Source organism: Lutra lutra, chromosome 10 (genome assembly GCF_902655055.1).
Source record: "Lutra lutra chromosome 10, mLutLut1.2, whole genome shotgun sequence".
Classification (NCBI taxonomy): Eukaryota; Metazoa; Chordata; class Mammalia; order Carnivora; family Mustelidae; genus Lutra; species Lutra lutra.
In genome coordinates, this window is record NC_062287.1 from 56,052,413 (window position 1) to 56,068,081 (window position 15,669).

Below are 15,669 nucleotides of genomic sequence, written 5' to 3' on the forward strand. Positions count from 1 at the left end.
CTTATGCCCTGTTCTGTACCTTGTCTTTAACAGTGTATCTTAGTAATTTTTTCATACCAGGACATAAAGAACTCAGTCTTCCCAGTCCTTTATGGCCACATAATATTCCCTTGTATGACTATGCCATAACTTAAACACCTCTTATTAATATATTACTGTTTAGGTTGTTTTCAGTCTTACTGTTAAAAACGGTGGTTCAGGGGCACCTGGGTGGCGCAGTGGGTTAAAGCCTCTGCCTTCAGCTCAGGTCATGATCTCAGGGTCCTGGGATCGAGCCCCGCATCGGGCTCTCTGCTCAGCGGGGAGCCTGCTTCCTCCTCTTTCTCTCTGCCTGCCTCCTCTTTCTCTCTGCCTACTTGTGATCTCTCTCTCTGTCAAATAAATAAATAAAATCTTTAAAAAAAAAACGGTGGTTCAATAGAAAAATTTTGAACATGCATTTCTCATTTGATATGAGTATATCCAGTACAAACATTAAAAATACTTATTTACTCTTTTTTTACATTTTTAAAAAATTTAAATTCAGTTTAATTAACATATACTGTATTATTAGTTTCAGAGATAGAGTTTAGTGATTCATCAGTTGCATATAACACCCAGTGCTCATTCCATCACGTGCCCTCCTTAATGCCCATCACCCTGTTACCCCACCTCCCCACCTCCCTCCCCTCCAGCAACCCTCTGTTTCCTAGAGTTAAGTCTCTCACAGTTTGTATCCTTCCATGTTTTTAGTTTTTTTTTAATTTTTCCTTTCCTTCCCATGTGTTTATCTGTTTTGTTTCTTAAATTCCACATATGAGTGAAATCATGTGATATTTGTCTTTCTCTGACTGACGTTTGTCATTTAGCATAATACCCTCTAGTTCTATCCAAGTCATTGCAAACGGCAAGATTTCATTCTTTTTAATGGCTGAATAATATCCCAGCAGGTATGTGTGTGTGTACACACATACTACATCTTCTGTTTTATCCATTCATCTATCGATGGACATCTGGGCTCTTTCCATAGTTTGGCTATTGTGGACATAGCTGCTATAAACATTGGGGTGCATGTGACCCTTTGAATCACCATATTTGTATCCATTAGATAAATACCTTGTAGCGCAATTGCTGGGTCTTAGGGTAGCTCTATTTTTAACTTTTTGAGGAACCTCTTTTCTGTCTTCAAGAGTGGTTGGGCCCCTGGCTGGCTCAGTGGGTTAAAGCCTCTGCCTTCAGCTTGGGTCATGATCTCAGGGTCTTGGGATCGAGTCCCATATCGGGCTCTCTGCTCAGCAGGTAGCCTGCTTCCTCCTCTCTCTACCTGCCTCTCTGCCTACTTGTAAAATAAATAAAATATTAAAAAACAACAACAACCATTTAAAAAAAAAAAATGTTTGCACCAATTTGCATTCCCACAGTGTAAGAGGGTTCCCCTTTCTCCGTATCCTTGCCAACATCTTTTTTTTCCTGTGTTGTTAATTTCAGCCATTCTGACCGTTGTTCCATTCTGTAGATATAGAAAAATTTGTTTATCCATTCATCTGTTGATGAGCACTTGGGTTGTTTATAATTCTTAACTATTACCAATAAATCTGTTATAAACATTCTTGTACAAGTGTTTGTATGGACATATATTTCCTTTTCTCTCTCTCTCTTTTTTTATAAAGAGTTTATTTATTTATTTGACAGAGATCACAAGTAGGCAGAGAGGCCACAGAAAGAGGAGGAAGCAGGCTCCCTGCTGAGCAGAGAACCTGATCCGGGGCTGGATCCCAGGACCCTGAGATCATGATCTGAGCCGAAGGCAGAGGCTTTAACCCACTGAGCCACCCAGGTGCCCCCATGAGCGCATATGTTTGACATTCATTTCTCATAGCAAAACTAGAGCAACAGAGCACTGCTTATCTTCTCTGTACTATATGCAGGGTTTTCTCTTCGTCTCTGCTCCTTCAATCCCTACAACCCTAACACTTTTGTGAAATTATGCTGACTAGATTTCTTTTTTTAATTTTTAAGATTTTATTTATTTATGTGAGAGAGAGAATGTACAAGCAGGGGGAAGAGCAGAGGGAGAGGGACAAGCAGACTCCCTGATGAGCACGAAGCCCGACTGACTGCAGGGCTCAAAACCAGGACCCCTGAGATCATGACCTGAGTAGAAGTCAGACCCTTAACTGACTAACCCACCCAGGTGCCTGACTAGACTTCTGAAAGAGATTTTAGTTAGATCAAAAGGGAAGCAGGTTGTGTCAAAGCATGGATTGATGATGGCTGTAGTTGGGTGGACTGACATGTGCTTATGTGTTTGGTTCTCCTTACAGTGGTGAATTTCCAGCAGCGATTTGTGTTTCCAGTACATTTTGGTGGCCCAATGATAGAACACTGGTGGAATTCCAACCTCACTTTCCAAATTTACACAAAGAAAACCCCACAGAAAAAGGTACTTAAGTGATTTTGACTTTCGCCTTATCACTACACTAGGGAATTAGAATATACTTAAAATTATATTCCTACCTAAACTAGGAATTTCTCCAGGCTCAACCACTGCTTATTATTGTTTCTAATCTCTGTTTGCTATTTGTTATAAGTGAGATATGCTAAAGGCACTACACAAACACACTAGCAAATTTAATCATTACAGCTCTGTGAATTAGGTACATTATTATCTTTATTTTATAGACAAAGAAACTGAGATTTCGTGAAGTTCAGTAACTTGTCTAAGATCACTCAAGCTAATAAAAGATAAAGCCAGGCAGGACTCTACCTCGTGTTCTGACTTTAGACCCTAAGTTCTTAACCTCTTCACTGTATTCCCTGCAACAGAGAGGGGACTATTTGAACTGATACAGGTTATAAGTCTTAATTTGAGACCCTGTTTCTTATTTTCAGGTAGAATATATAGAGGTCCAAGATAATACAAGGTGGATAGCAGTTTTGATCATCTTATAAACTTATCCCAAGTTTATAAAATTCACTTGCAATTGGTACAGCATAAATCGATAAACTATTCCTGAGCAGTTTTTAACTTATTTCAGTAAAACTACTGAAATCTTTCTAATCTTTGATCTCCTCTTGGTATGGATAGCATGAGGAATGTATCTTGAGGGTTTTTTTTTTGTCTTTTCAGAGGATATAATTAATACAAGTTCTTTTTGAAGAATATACTAAAATAAGAAGAGGTGGAAAAACACATAATTCTACAACCTCAAGACTGCCTCTGCAAACATTTCAGTATATTAACATTGAATCACCTAGCTAATGGCTTCTTTCTAATAAAAGAGTTGTATGTGTTTTTGGCAGAGAACTTGAGAAAATATTTCTGAAAAGCAAAAACTGTCTATAATCCCATTACCAAGAAATAACTGTTAATATTTATGTTTCACTTTTGTTTTTTTTCAAATGGTTACAATACATTGGCAAATCTTTGGCAGTATTAGGATAATTTTATTTACAGTTTTTTTATCCTGCTTTTTAAAAAATTTAACATTATCTTTATAAATATTTGAAGATTTGCTATATATTACTTAACACCCTCTTTTTACCAAACATGGTAAATACTGTTCATACTGTTCATATTATTTCAGACTTTTTGTAAACGCTATTGACTATATATTATTGCATTATAACAATGTGCTGTAATTAACTTAATTCCTGATTATTGGACCTCTTGTTATTTCTGATTGTTAATTTTTGAAGTATACATATTTGTCTATAAGCTTTTTATGTATTTGTTACTTCGGTAGTATAAATTCCCAGAAGTGGAACTACTGGGCTTGAGTGAATATTTAAAGCTTCTAATATTTACTGCCAAATTTGCTGTCCAGAAGTATGTTGCCAGTTTACATTCCCAATTTCACACGTTTATGATAGCCTCTGTTTGCATCAGGTATATTTTGTAATTTTTCTAGCTTAATGTCAAGAATTTGTATCATCTAAATGTTATTTTTCATTTTTAATAGTGAAGTTGAACCCTTTTTGTAAAGAACTAACTCTTAAAATAGAAAAGATTTTCTTCCAACCTCTTGGTGACTCATGAAACCCTCTATAATCTTCTAGAGAGAAGTAGTAACACCCAGAATGGGGTCCAAAGTATGGCAGAATGTAGGTTGCCACTTAAAGTTGCCTCAGTCAAATAGTTAAGCTATTTACTTCATAAAGCGTGGGCTCCTTTCTAAGTTGTACTGTGTTATCACTTCAGTTAAAATCCCCTGTGGCTTGTCTTTAATTTAACCTAAAGTTTTTCTTTCCTTCTTCTCTCAGCCAGAAGTCATTGGATCTGCATCACTGCCTTTACGAACTGTCATTCAGTCTGAGTTGCTTTCTTTCAGTAACCAGCTTCCAGTGCAACAAGAGAATGGTCAGACTCCACTGGGCCCCCTTAAGGTACATAGATACACATTCAGGTAGTCAAGTATTATGGAATATGTATTACTGGCTGGCACTGAATGAGAAAAATCAGGGTCTCTCCTCTTGCAACTTCTGTTAAAATAGGGCAGCAGAGTTGCTGTGAAGGAAATAAATAGTAAAATGTGAAAGTGAATACCTGGGAGAAAGTAGGGGGCTTTTGGTCAGAGAAGATCTAAAGAAGTGATATTTTAGGTAAGATTTGAAGGAGAGAAAGAGGCCACCAAGTAAAAAGTAGAGGGAAGATCATTCCAGAGAAGGGGAATAACACATGCAAAGGCCCTAAAGCAGTATCGTTGCCATAGGATAGGGAGCCAGGAGGGAGAATGGTAGAAAATAAGATTGGACTGGCATGTGGAAGCCATATCATTCAGAGCTTTGTAGATCTATGTAAATGGTTTAGATTTTATCATAAGAGCCAAGAAAGGACATTGAAGTGGGACAGTGACATTTGAATTACTTTTTTTTTTTTTTGAGAGAGAGAGAGCACAAGCAGGAGGGGCAGAGGGAGAGGGAATCTGAAGCAGACTTCACGCTGAGCATGGAGCTCAATGTGGGGCTCAGTCCCACAACCCTGAGATCACGATGTAAACCAAAACCAGAGTCAGATGTTTAACCAACTGCACCACCTAGGCACCCCTGATTACATTTTTAAAGGTAACAGTGGAAATACATTGTAGGGGACAAGAAGAAAAATAGAAACTTACATTAGTCCAGAAAAGAGATAACTGATGGCTTGGAGTAGAGTAATTGGATATAAACAAGGAAAGAAGTGCCTGAGTTTATGGTCTGGTGGAATGAATTCTGATGTATAATTCATTGGAGAGAGGGTTCTTTCCTTGTATTCAGAAGCTACGGGATTTCTTAGATGGCAGAATTTGAATGTGTGGCTTCAGTATAGCTTTGTCTTATTGTTCTGGTGAGCTTTTAAAATAATCACAGCCATACCTATGACATTTCCATGGCTCTTCATTATCCAAAAGATAAAAATACAGGGCTCCCCATAAAGTCCTAGCCTATCACTTACAGCTTCCCTACCAATAGCCATGTCAAACTATGTAAAGAATCAATAAGGTATCATGCTGGTTTATACCTCTGTGGTTTTGATCTTGATTTTCATGCTACTGCCTCCTCTTGGAAGCCCTCTCTGCCTACTTTTTGGTCTTCTCAGTAATAAATAACATTTAGTTTTAAAGACTGGTGTGATTGTCATTATGAAAAATTAACACTACATTTCTCTTCCACAATCAAAAGTTTTATATTTTGTTTGCCTAGTTCAATTCTGGACTGCAAGTTTAAAAATCAGAAAAGAAGAATTAATGGAACTGATGGACTAGAAATTGTTTCTGTCCTGGCTGTATTGCGGGAAGTACTATTCTAGATAGATTGCTGTCCATAATTAATAGCGAGAAAGAAGTTTGCTGTGGGTTTTAAATAAAGGGAACAGCAAGTCCCCTTTTATCCCTAATGACTTTAAACTTAGAGAAAAATTGCAAAAATAGTACAAAGAACTCACATACCCTTTACGGAGACTCACCAATTACTAACATTTGTCACATTTGCTTTATAATCATCTACCTCCTATCTCTCCCTTTCTCACTTGTCTTTTTTTCTTTGTCTCTCTCTGCATCCCCTCCCCACACACACCCACACACAATTTTGTTCTGAACTATTTGAGAATATGTTATAGACATCTTGCATCTTTTCCCCCAAATTCTTGTATTTCCTAAGAACAAGGACATGATCATACACAACACTGTACAGTTATAAAAATCAACTTAACCTTGATAATGTCCACAGTCCATATGCAGATTTCACCAGCTGTGCCAATACATCCATTTATAGAATTTTTTTTTCCAGTCCAGGATTATCTATCACATTTGTCATCTCTCTCTAATCTCCTTTTTTTTTTTTAAGATTTTATTTATTTATTTGACACACAGAGAGAGATCACAAGCAGGCAGAGGAGGGGGGAAGCAGGCTCCCTGCTGAGCAGAGAGCCCAATGCAGGACTCTATCCCAGAACCCTGAGATCATGACCTGAGCCAAGCTGAAGGGCAGAGGCTTAACCCACTGAGCCACCCAGGCACCCTCTAATCTCCTTTAGTCTATAACAGTTTTGCAACCGTTCTTTGTCTTTGAGTACTTTGATATTTTTTAAAAATAAAGCCTGTTATTTTGTAGACTGTTCTCCATTGAGGTTTATCTGAATCACTTACCACTATAATGATTGTAAGGTGATGATTTTCTAACTCCTCCCTTCCTTATGTTTTTACTAGTTGCATTCTACTATACAGAATAGTTGTCCTTTTTCCCATATTTATTTTTGTTGGGATAGACTCATGGACTTTTACATTATTCAATAGGTTCTAATCCATTACTATTATTATTCATTTTGATGCTCAGTTTGTCCCAGATTTGGCCAATGTGAGCTCCTTTGATTGAATTCTGTATCCTTTCTCCTTTCAATATGCCTGCATCCTTTTCTGAGCACTTCCTTATTTTCCAGCACAAGATGATGTTCCATGTTCATCTTGTATTATTGATAAATCATCTGTCTAGCTTCTCTTAATCCTAATAAGGTAATGTATATACAGTCTATTAGTGTTCTTACCAATATGGTATTTGAGAATGAGTTAATTATTTTCTAACAATCCAATTTGCCTCTGGCTCCAAAATTCTGAATTCTGATTTCAGAAGACATACTTACTAACTCTCTTCCTTTTGTGTTTTATAGGTAACTGTAGAGCTTGTTATAGATGACAAGGATTTCACCGGTGTGAATACTAAATTAAGTAGCAGCACCCAGCATAGCCCACCTTGTGCTCTTACAAGTCCAGATAAGACACTGTCTGAACCTGGTCAATATGTTACCTGTACCAAAAATCCAGAGAACCTCAATCAAATTCACAAAGAAGCTTCAAAGAAAGTGCAAAATTTGGTGCTCCCCAACTCAAAGTCACCAAGCCCTGTCACATCAAATCCTTCAACCTTCATGGCTGTGCCAGCCTGTCACAATTTAGCAAATCAGACAAATGGGTCAACAAAAGAGACTGCTTTGCTATTGCATGTGCTGTTGATGGTTCCAGATGGGAAAGATTTCATTACTGGAGAATCTGATAAACAACCACTGTGCAATGTTTATTTAAATTGCAAACTTTTCAGCACAGAGGAAGTTACCAGATCTGTCATCGCATGGGGCACAACACAACCAGTCTTTAACTTTTTACAGGTAACTTTGTACATATCTTAACCTTCCATATCCATTAGGGATGTATGGGGGCAGAGACGTGTGTGTTTCCCAAATCATAATTCCATTATGAAAGAAACCTAGAATGTTCAGACTGAGAGAGACCTTTGTAATTGTCTGTCATATGGACCCATTCCACTGTGGGACTGGAAAAGGAAAGGACATTGTCAGCATTTTATTTTTTTTTTATTTTTTTTTTTTAAAGATTTTATTTATTTATTTGACAGACAGAGATCACAAGTAGGCAGAGAGGCAGGCAGAGAGAGAGAGAGGAGGAAGCAGGCTCCCTGCAGAGCAGAGAGCCCAATGTGGGGCTCGATCCCAGGACCCCGGGATCATGACCTGAGCCGAAGGCAGAGGCTTTAACCCACTGAGCCACCCAGGCGCCCCCATTGTCAGCATTTTAAAACTTGTGTCTTCATTTCCTTTTATTCTGTCTCAGCTGATATGGTTTCCCACTGTTTCTTTGCCTGAGTTCTGAATTGTATTCCTTTCAGCTTCCTCTAGAATTAAACTTTCCCCATTCTTTTCTGTATCTCCAAACTCTTCACTCAGTCAACTTTTTAATATATTTTTTCTCTCCTTTATTCCTCCTCTTATTTCAGTACTTATCTTGCTTGATTTCTCTGTAGGATTTGATACTTTTGCTTAAATTGTTTCCTTTCTTGATTTTTGTAACTCTATTCTCTTACTTTCTTCCTGAATCAACAACTATTCTTTTTCGGTCTATGGGCCAGTAGGAAAAGAGTGGTGACCCCAACACTTCTTTCTCTCTTTCTCTTACCTTTAATTACTGTTGCTCCTGTTCATTGTACCTTGGTACTCTTTCAAACCAGTCCTCTTTTCCCACAGCCACTACTTCTATTCCCATAGCTTCAGCTATTATTTTTATGAGAATAACTTCCAAATCCATATTTCCATGTAGGCCAGCTTTTCTGATCAGGTTTCTGATCTCTCTAACTGCTGGTCATCATCCCCAGATGTGTCAAAAGCACTGTACACTTGGCTTAGACCTAATGTGCTGCCTGCCATATCAGTGGTATTCAATAAAGGTTTTAATTTTAATTTCTAAATAAAAAAGGAATTCAGATATGTCAAAATCTGATTTTATTATTTCTTCCAGATCTGTTCCACCTCCTCCTATCTGCCCTAATTCATATTGTAATGTACTCAGAAACCCAAGCAGAACCTGAGAGGTATCCTCAACTCTTTATTACATAATTATTCACCAAATCCAATAGATGCTGCAAACTTAATTATCTCCAGAATAAATCTTCTTACCTAAACTCAATTGCCAGTGCTTTCATTCAGGCCCCCTTTCTTTTTTTTTTTTTTTTTAAGGTTTTATTTATTTGACAGACAGAGATCACAAGTAGGCAGAGAGGCAGGCAGAGAGAGGGGAGGAAGCGGGCTCACTGCTGAGCAGAGTGCCTGATGTGGGGCTCAATCCCAGAACCCTGGGTTCACGACCTGAGCCGAAGGCAGAGGCTTTAACCCACTGAACCACCCAGGTGCCCCCAGGCCCCCTTTCTTATTACAGATGGCCTTCAGTCTAGTCTATTTCTGGTCTTTCCCTATCCATTCCTTTTTGTATCAGTAGGGATGATCTTTCTAAAACATTAACCTGAATATTTTCCTCCCCTGCTTTAAACTTTTCAGTGATTTCCCCATAGCCTTTAGAATAGAATCCAGATGTCTACTGTGGACTGCAAAACCCTTTTAAGAACTGTCTTCCCTTCAGAACTCTTCCCTTCACACTAGTGGCAGTTATGTTCAGCTACTTGATGTTTCATAAACGTTCTCTTTTCCTACTGCCGTGTCTTTATTTTTTTTTTTTTAAGATTTTATTTATTTATTTGACAGACAGAGATCTCAAGTAGGCAGAGAGAGAGCAGGAAGCAGGCTCCCCGCCAAGCAGAGAGCCCAATGTGGGGCTCGATCCCAGGACCCCGGGACCATGACCCAAGCTGAAGGCAGAGGCTTTAACCCACTGAGCCACCCAGACGCCCTACCGTCATGTCTTTACATGTACTTTTCCTTCTGCCTTGCATTTCCTACTCTACCTTCATGACTCCTATTAGAGGTTTTTGTACTAGTTAACTGCTTTTTTTTCCCAAAAATTTTATTTATTTGACAGAGATCACAAGTAGGCAGAGAGTCAGAGAGAGGGGGCGTAGCAGGCTCCCAGCTGAGCAGATCGATGCAGGTTTCAATCCCAGAACCCTGGGATCATGACCTGAACCGGAGGCAGAGGCTTAATCCACTGAGCCACCCAGGCACCCCTGTACTAGTTAACTTCTGTTTGTCCTTCAGATTTTAAGGTTACTTTCTGCCAGCAGCTTTCTCTGGAATCTCCCTAATTGTAGGTTAGGTCGCTATGTTTCACTCTTTTTATTTCACAGAACAGAAATGTACTTAGGGTACCTTATGTAATTGGAGTTTCTTATATGGATACAAAAGTAGGTCTGCTCAGGTTCTCTGCTCTTGTCTTTCTCTCATCTTGCCATACGTCATTTCTGGTTTCACCCTTTTGCCTTTCATATTTCCTATTGGTTTTATCCTGGGGCTTATCTCTCCTCTGCTGATTCAGTTATACTACAGTGTGGGTCCCTTCAAATTGGTGGACCTCTGATTCTACCATTAATTTAACTGACTCGCTCTTAGCTGCAGATCTCTGCTTCTCTTTGTGACTTTTCCTTTCTCTTTCAGCTACCAGCTGACAGGCCAGTTCTCGAGTAATTTTACACTGATCAACAGTTAGCTTGTTATTTACCATGACCTTGTTGGGCAGAGCTTTTTGCACTACGCCATACCACCTAACCCATGGATTGGCTGCCCTTTGATTAGGTGCTCAACCCTTGTCTAATCAGTAGCCAGCTTTCTTTCAAAAACATGGGGCAGGGGGCAGTAAAAGAAAAAAAAAAAAAGTATCTCTCAGCTGGGGTTTACAAATGGGTTATTTGGCCTTAGAACTAGCCTTGGCTGAGGTGGGCAGGCAGTGATTGACATGTCTCACAACCTTCTCTGTGTCCTCAGAGCCCCATCTATATAAGCTTTGTTATCAGAGAACTCATACCATTTTGTATTTGGTCTTTATATGTTGGTCACTTACACCAAACTGACTTCTCTTGAGGATACAGAGCAGGTTTTATTTTAATGTCTTCAGCTCCTAGCACTGTACATGGCTTTCGATTCAAATTGGGCTTTCAGTTAGTACTTGTTGAATAAAAGCATAGATTAATCCTTTGTCTCAGGTGTGGGTTTTTGTTTTTTTGATTGTCCTCTCCCCAGGTGATTCCTGTCTCTCTGTCTTCCAAATACCTGGAAAGGCTGAAGAACAACGTGATGGTAATTGAAGCGTGGAACAAATTGCGGAGCCCTGGACAGGACAAGTTGCTCGGGCTGGTGAAACTCCCCCTCCATCAGTTTTACATGTCATTCAAGTAAATAGGATCTTTTGGAGTGTTCTTTACTTTTCATCTTTAGCTTTGTATGGACTGAAGAGGAATTCTTTTGGTTTGCAAAAATAACTAGCATGATAAAACCTTGGAGGACTTTTCTCAATTTTACCACAATTGCTGCACTTTCTCCTGTGTTAAAACAGTTTTACAGATACTGCTTACCATGTTTCAGGTGTGCTAAGAACCTTACATATATCAAGTCCTTTAATCCTCATGAGAGTTTTCTAAGGCAGGTAATTTTTATTTCCCCTGTTTTACAGATAAGTTAACAAAGGCGCAGAGGATTTAAATAACTTGTTATATATATTGTAAGTAGTAGAGCCAGGGTTAGAACCCAGCAAGTTCTACTGCTTCACCAAGAAGCTCTACTGCCAACCCTAACCCTAACCTCACAAAACTAATGGTTTAGTTCTCTCTCACAAAACCTTTAGTACTATTTACTTCACCTATTTGCAAGATTTCTATACTGAGTGTTGTCTTTTGGACCTTCACATTTGATCACTGTACCTCACTTTTCACTGTGCAACACCCCAGTGGGGTATTGATTTATCTAAAGGTTATTTCTGTCCTCACTATAGACTGTTCATTTTTTCTTTTGGTTCAAGGTACTGATTTTTAGTTATCTTAGTGCTGACTTCTTTTGTAACAGCCTTCTTATGGTTCTGTGTTTAAATGCTGTTTTACATTTTACGGAGAGTCCTTTTGTGGGCGCAGTTTGATGAGAGCCTTTCTGTAACCCCGGGAACTATTGTCATTATCCCCTTTTTACAAATTAGGAAACTTATCCTTTGACTTGCAGAAGTCAGCCTCTTTGGCTTCTTTTCATCATCTATAAAATGAGGGTAATGATAGACACCCCTGTCTTCCTTATGGCACAATTGTGACAGTCCAGTAATAAGTGGGTAAGCCTTCTGTGAACCGTGAAATACTTAAAATAGTAACAGTGGAAAGCATGGTCAGGCTAAGGAGTGCTGCTGGAATCATGCTGTCTGTCAACTAGGCTTTTTCCACTTTTTTAGTTATGATTAATGTGGTCTCTTACTTCCCTTCCCTTCTCACTTCATTAGACCCCATTCTTTGCTAAAAGAGCGTAAAACATTAGCTACCAGTTACTGAGTACTTTTATCTACTAAGTATTATAGTTGACATTTTAGGTTTGTTATCTCATCTAATCCTAATAACTGCCCCTTGATGGAAGTTTTATTACCTACATTTTACAGAAGAGGAAACAGACTTAGAAAGATTAAATTGATTACTGAGAGTCATTCAGCAAGTAAGTAACAGAGCTAAGACTTAGCATGGTATAATGAAGAGTATTTGGACTTTTTCTCATCTATTAATGGTGGATAATATCAACTTTTGCAGCGTTAGGATTATAGATGGCAAATATTAATGATAATATTATCCACATCGTATCTTCCAGACTCCAAAGTCCATTTCAAGTTGACCACACTTCCTCCCTGTAAAGTAATGCAATTCAGCAAGCCTGTACTGAGGTAGCGCTCAATCCCAGATTCTGGGATTGGGGTCATGATGATAACAGACATAAATCAGACATTCTCTGCTTTCAAATTGCTACATTTGGAACTTAACTGCCTGATAATTTTTATTTGATGAGCTATGATAAAATCATGTTTTTTCAAACCAGTATTTTCTAGTTTGTAGACCCATTTTTAACAAACTGAGAAAATAAGCCAAGTAGGAAATGCAGTAGCAGCTCTGTGACATAATTGATGATTGTTATTTGCTCATTTGCAATATTCTCTCCCTCTAGAGATCCCCAAATTTCTCGCCTGCTGCTTGATGCTCAGTACCCAGTTGTTGCTGTTGACAGCTACATGCCTGTGATTGATGTGTTCTCAGGCCACCAAAACGGGAGTCTTCGTGTCTTTTTAGCCATGGGTTCTTCAGATCAGATAATGGCACTGCAGAGATTAAAGAATGAAGAAGGAACACTTCCTCCCTTCAGTCCTAGGCCAGCCCATTTTCTGGACCAGCCATCTACAGCATCTGTTAATGTGGTAGTGACTAAACACTTGATTGTTTACAAAAACCATAATCTCATTTTAAGTGTACAACATGATGCTTCAATATAGGTAACATTGTGAAAGGATTACTAACCACAATGAAGCCATTTAACATTATCAGTCACTTCACCTATTTACCTTTTTATGTGTGTAGTTGAGAGCACTTAAGATCTATTTGCAAATTTTAAATTTCATAATCTCATTTTACCTTGTGTGTTTTAATGAAACCATTGCTCCAGATCCTTATTTCAGTAGAGAAAAGGAACATAATTGCACTCCAATGCATGCTGTAGATCCAAGCAATTATTTTTGTGTTTTAAATATATATCTGTCCTTCTGAGCTTTTTGAATTTATAAAAAGAACTCTTATTGTCAACCACATCCTAATCCTCTAATTTATTAAATTAATTAATTATCTTTTAGAAAGTTGGGGTGAACCTAAGACTGCATTTTAAAAGGTCTTAATTAAAAAGAAGATAATCCGGGGTGGGGAATATGGGTGGGAGGTTGACAATGATCCCAAAGTAGGCCCACAAAATCTTATTCTGTTTCTTAACCAAATCCACGCTGGAAAGTTATAGTGAAGTTCCTTGTTTTTCTACCAGTAAATTTTTAAAAGTAATTTGTACAGTGCTGTACAATTGAGAAAGCACATTGATATACTTTTGCATGTTTATTTCCCTAATACTACATGAGGGGAATCATTGTCATTCACTTTTTAGGTGATGAAACAAGAGTCAAAAGAAGTTATTTGTCCAGGGTCTCATGGCTAAGAATGGAAGAAAGGCAGACACAGGCTTTTTTTTTTTCCTTTCTTTCTTTTTAATTATTATTAAGAGAGAGATTGAGCATATATGTGATGTGGGGGAAGGGCAGCAAAGGAGGGGGAGAATCTTAAGCAGACTTCCCGCTGTGGAGCCCTATGTGGGGCTTGATCTTACAACCCTGAGATCATGACCTGAGCTTAACCTGAGACACTTAACCTGCTGAGCCCCCAGGAGCCCCCAGAAACCAGCCTTCTGACTTAAAAGTCCATCTTCATTCTGTTGTAACATGTCCTAATATATCTTACATTGGTGTCTTTACCAGTATAGCCAAATCTGTCTCCATATGATTTAAGTACGTTATGTTTTTAAATTTGAATGTGAATGACAAATGTGATGTGTCTAACAAAGATAGATTAGGGAAGTGTCTGTGAGTAGATTATTGTTTATTTGTATGTTATGAACTCCAAACTTTACCCTTTCTATTAGATTCTAGCGTCTATTAATAGATAATAGTTTCTTCAATTTAAGAATGACAGAAAAGCACAAAGAAAACTTATCTATAATATTCCCAAGTCTGTTTAGTGTTATATGGCCCTCATATTGCAGTGTAGACTCAATTTTTATTTTTATTATTTTATTTTTTTATTTTTAAATATTTTATTTATTTATTTGACAGAGATCACAAGTAGGAAGAGAGGCAGGCAGAGAGAGAGGAGGAAGCAGGAGAGCCCGCTGAGCAGAGAGCCCGATGTGGGGCTTGATCCCAGGACCCTGAGATCATGACCTGAGTGGAAGGCAGAGGCTTAACCCGCTGAGTCACCCAGGCGATCCTAGACTCAAATTTTATTAAATTCCATACCAAAAGTTAGAGAATGTTACTATGAGCATAAAAGAACTATTTTAAAGATTAGATATCTATAAATACAGTTGTTTTTCTTCCTACATTCATGTCCCTCATCCATTTTAGCATCTGCAGAACTGAATTATTAAATTACTCTAATACTGTATGGCCAAATTAAGCAGCTGCTGAGATTATGAGAGGTTTTTTTAACCCATATTTTTCTTCTCTGGGGAATCAAATTGAAAGTTCTCTGTTTCCCTAAGTAAGATTTTGGAGCAGATATTGCTGATATGTTTTTAGAATACAAAGCAAAGACCTTATGCAATTTCTATTCCATATTCATGGGATTATTAGTTAGAATATTAAGTACCTACAGATCATACAGTTTGACCCCTATCTGAATCCTGAAGTCCCTCTTTATAAATATTCCCAATTACCAGTTGTGTCTGTTGAAGCCATAGTCAGACTTCCTGAATTCAAACCCTGGTTCTGCTGTTGTTAGCTCTGCTTGTTAAATTAGCTACTATAGGTGAAGGGCTTAGTATAGTGCCTGGCTACAGTAAATAATAAAAACCTTAAATTATTACCAGTACTTCACTAATGATATGTTCACAACCTCCCTAACAGACTTTACCATTAATGAAAGTCTCAGTGTTATTCCCAACTTCATTAAAAATAGTAAGTAAATTGGGGGTTCTGGCTAGCTCAGTCAGTAGAGTGTGCAACTTTTGATCTCAGGGTTGTGAGTTTGAGCCCTACATTGGGTGTAGAGCCTACTTAAAGAAAATTAGTGTGTTAATACCTATTTGCTTCATGTATATATTTTTTATCCTATTAGGATATTCTCTTTTTTTTTAAGATTTTATTTATTTATTTGACAGACGGAGATCACAAGTAGGCAGAGAGGCAGGCAGGGGGTGAGGGAGAAGCAGGCTCC

The 15,669-nt window shown here is 38.2% G+C and overlaps 1 protein-coding gene across 1 annotated transcript in view; it reads left to right on the forward strand.

Moving 5' to 3' along the window:
* C2CD3 (C2 domain containing 3 centriole elongation regulator) overlaps positions 1 to 15,669 on the forward strand; it is a 144,084-nt gene that overhangs the window by 52,426 nt on the left and 75,989 nt on the right. Inside the window, 5 exon segments of the mRNA XM_047690348.1 lie at positions 2,304 to 2,422; positions 4,243 to 4,365; positions 7,124 to 7,618; positions 10,928 to 11,079; positions 12,872 to 13,118. Of these exon segments, the coding sequence (XP_047546304.1) occupies positions 2,304 to 2,422; positions 4,243 to 4,365; positions 7,124 to 7,618; positions 10,928 to 11,079; positions 12,872 to 13,118 (1,136 nt within the window).